Below are 1,817 nucleotides of genomic sequence, written 5' to 3'. Positions count from 1 at the left end.
CGCGCTCCCACTCACGCGTCTGCTGTCGCGCTCCGGGCCGGGGTGACTTGGCCCTTCTTGGGCAGCGCGGTCTGGCGACCCAGCTGCCCGCTGTGCGCCTTTCCCTTAGGTGGGGCACGAACGTAAGGTCCAGCTGGTCACCGACAGGGATCACTTCATCCGAACCCTCAGCCTCAAGCCGCTGCTCTTCGGTAAGTCCGCCAGATACTCCTGGGAAGGGCCAGGGTCTGCGGTTTGGTGGCCACCTTGAGGCTCATTGTGACCACGTGACCTCTATTTTGAAAATGGCTGCTTCAAAGCAGCCCTTCCAGAGGATTACCAAAGTGAAGGACCTTCCCCGTCCTCGCAATAGGGTAACACTCTCTCTTATCCCTACTCCCTGCAGTCCATTATTCCATCATAGGGCTGGCAGAGTGAGCCTGAGGCTGGTGTCTAAACATTTCATTGCAGCTGTCTTCCGTGCCACCATTAATTGTCACCTTCTAGAACCAGGGGGAAGGTGGGAGACTGATAACCAGCTTTCTGCCGACCTCAGGACCTCTGGGGAAAATCCCACTGCCCAAGTGGGCCTTGTGGTCTGATGAGAAGCAGGCTGTCCAAATGTAGATAAACTGGTGCCCCCCGCCAGCCTCCTCCACCGGAGCACCAGTCAGAGGCTCAGCTTTTGCTGCCAGCGCTCTGAGATTCTTCTTACCGTGAAGTCTTTGTTCAGCCATCATGGGCAAAGCCTTCTAGGGTGACTTCACTTGGAGCCACAACATAGCTCATTGTTTCTGAGCTCGTTATGTGCTTGCCTTCGTATGATTATTTCATTTAATTCCTGCAACCCCTCTGTGATGTGGGTGTAGATCCTACCCTCAGACCAGTGGGGGAGAAAGTTAGGCACAGAGAGCTGCTGTGGCTTGGCCAGGCTGACACGGTTACTTTAGTGGTGAAGCTAGGATTAGAACCCACATAGCCTGCCTCTAAGGCCTGCGCAGCAAAGCCACAGTGAGAGCTGTGAAGACCCCAGAGTCCTTCAAAGGCCACCAGTGTCAACAAGATGGAGACCCCTAGTCCCATGGACCTTGTCCAGGGTGTTTGTACAGCCCAGCCCTGGGTACCTGGCCTCCGTGACAAACATATTTGCAAACCCAGGGCCATTCCTGACTGCGGGGGGATGGAATGGGTTAGGAGCTGGGGCCAAAGTAGAACATTTGAGCACATGTCATTACCTCCAAGCAGAGAGTCCTGGTTGGGGATTATGCCTAGACCTGTCAGAATGATGTCATATGCATGCTGTTTATAGGGAAATAGATTATGCTGTCAGTCCTGTTGTGGGAGGGGCATCCAAAGGTGGTGGTTGTTATTACTGTTACTATTGAATAAAGTTGAAATCTGTGCCAGGCACTATTTTAGGTGCTGGGAACACAGCATTGAACTAAATATAAACAATGAAACAAAACCCTGAAGCTGACATTCAAATGAAGAGGAAACAGACAAAAAAATATATACATTGGTGTTTCAGATGGTGATATGTGATTGCAAACAAGTAAGGGAGATTTTTTTTCTTTTTTCTTTTTTGCCAACATAAAATACCTGACAGGGCTGGGCATGGTGACTCATGCCTATAATCCCAGCACTTTGGGAGGCTGAGGCAGGCGGATCACTTCAGGTCAGGAATTCAAGGCCAGCCTGACCAACATGGTGAAACCTCATCTCTACTAAAAATACAAAAATTAGCCGGGTGTCGTGGCGGACACCTGTATCCCAGCTGTTCGGGAGGCTGACGCATGAGAATTACTTGAACCCAGGAGGCAGAGGTTGCAGTGAGTCAA

At 51.2% G+C, this 1,817-nt stretch overlaps 1 protein-coding gene across 1 annotated transcript in view; it reads left to right on the top strand.

Moving 5' to 3' along the window:
- P4HTM (prolyl 4-hydroxylase, transmembrane (endoplasmic reticulum)) overlaps window positions 1-1,817 on the top strand; it is a 24,271-nt gene that overhangs the window by 7,464 nt on the left and 14,990 nt on the right. Inside the window, exon 4 of the mRNA XM_011981137.1 lies at window positions 110-191. Coding sequence (XP_011836527.1) covers window positions 110-191 — 82 coding nt within the window. The remainder of the gene's footprint in view (window positions 1-109; window positions 192-1,817) is intronic.

This window comes from Mandrillus leucophaeus, unplaced genomic scaffold (assembly GCF_000951045.1).
Source record: "Mandrillus leucophaeus isolate KB7577 unplaced genomic scaffold, Mleu.le_1.0 Scaffold22, whole genome shotgun sequence".
Taxonomy (NCBI): Eukaryota; Metazoa; Chordata; class Mammalia; order Primates; family Cercopithecidae; genus Mandrillus; species Mandrillus leucophaeus.
Note: the sequence above shows the minus strand (reverse complement) of the source record. Positions and strands in the feature narration are given on the sequence as shown.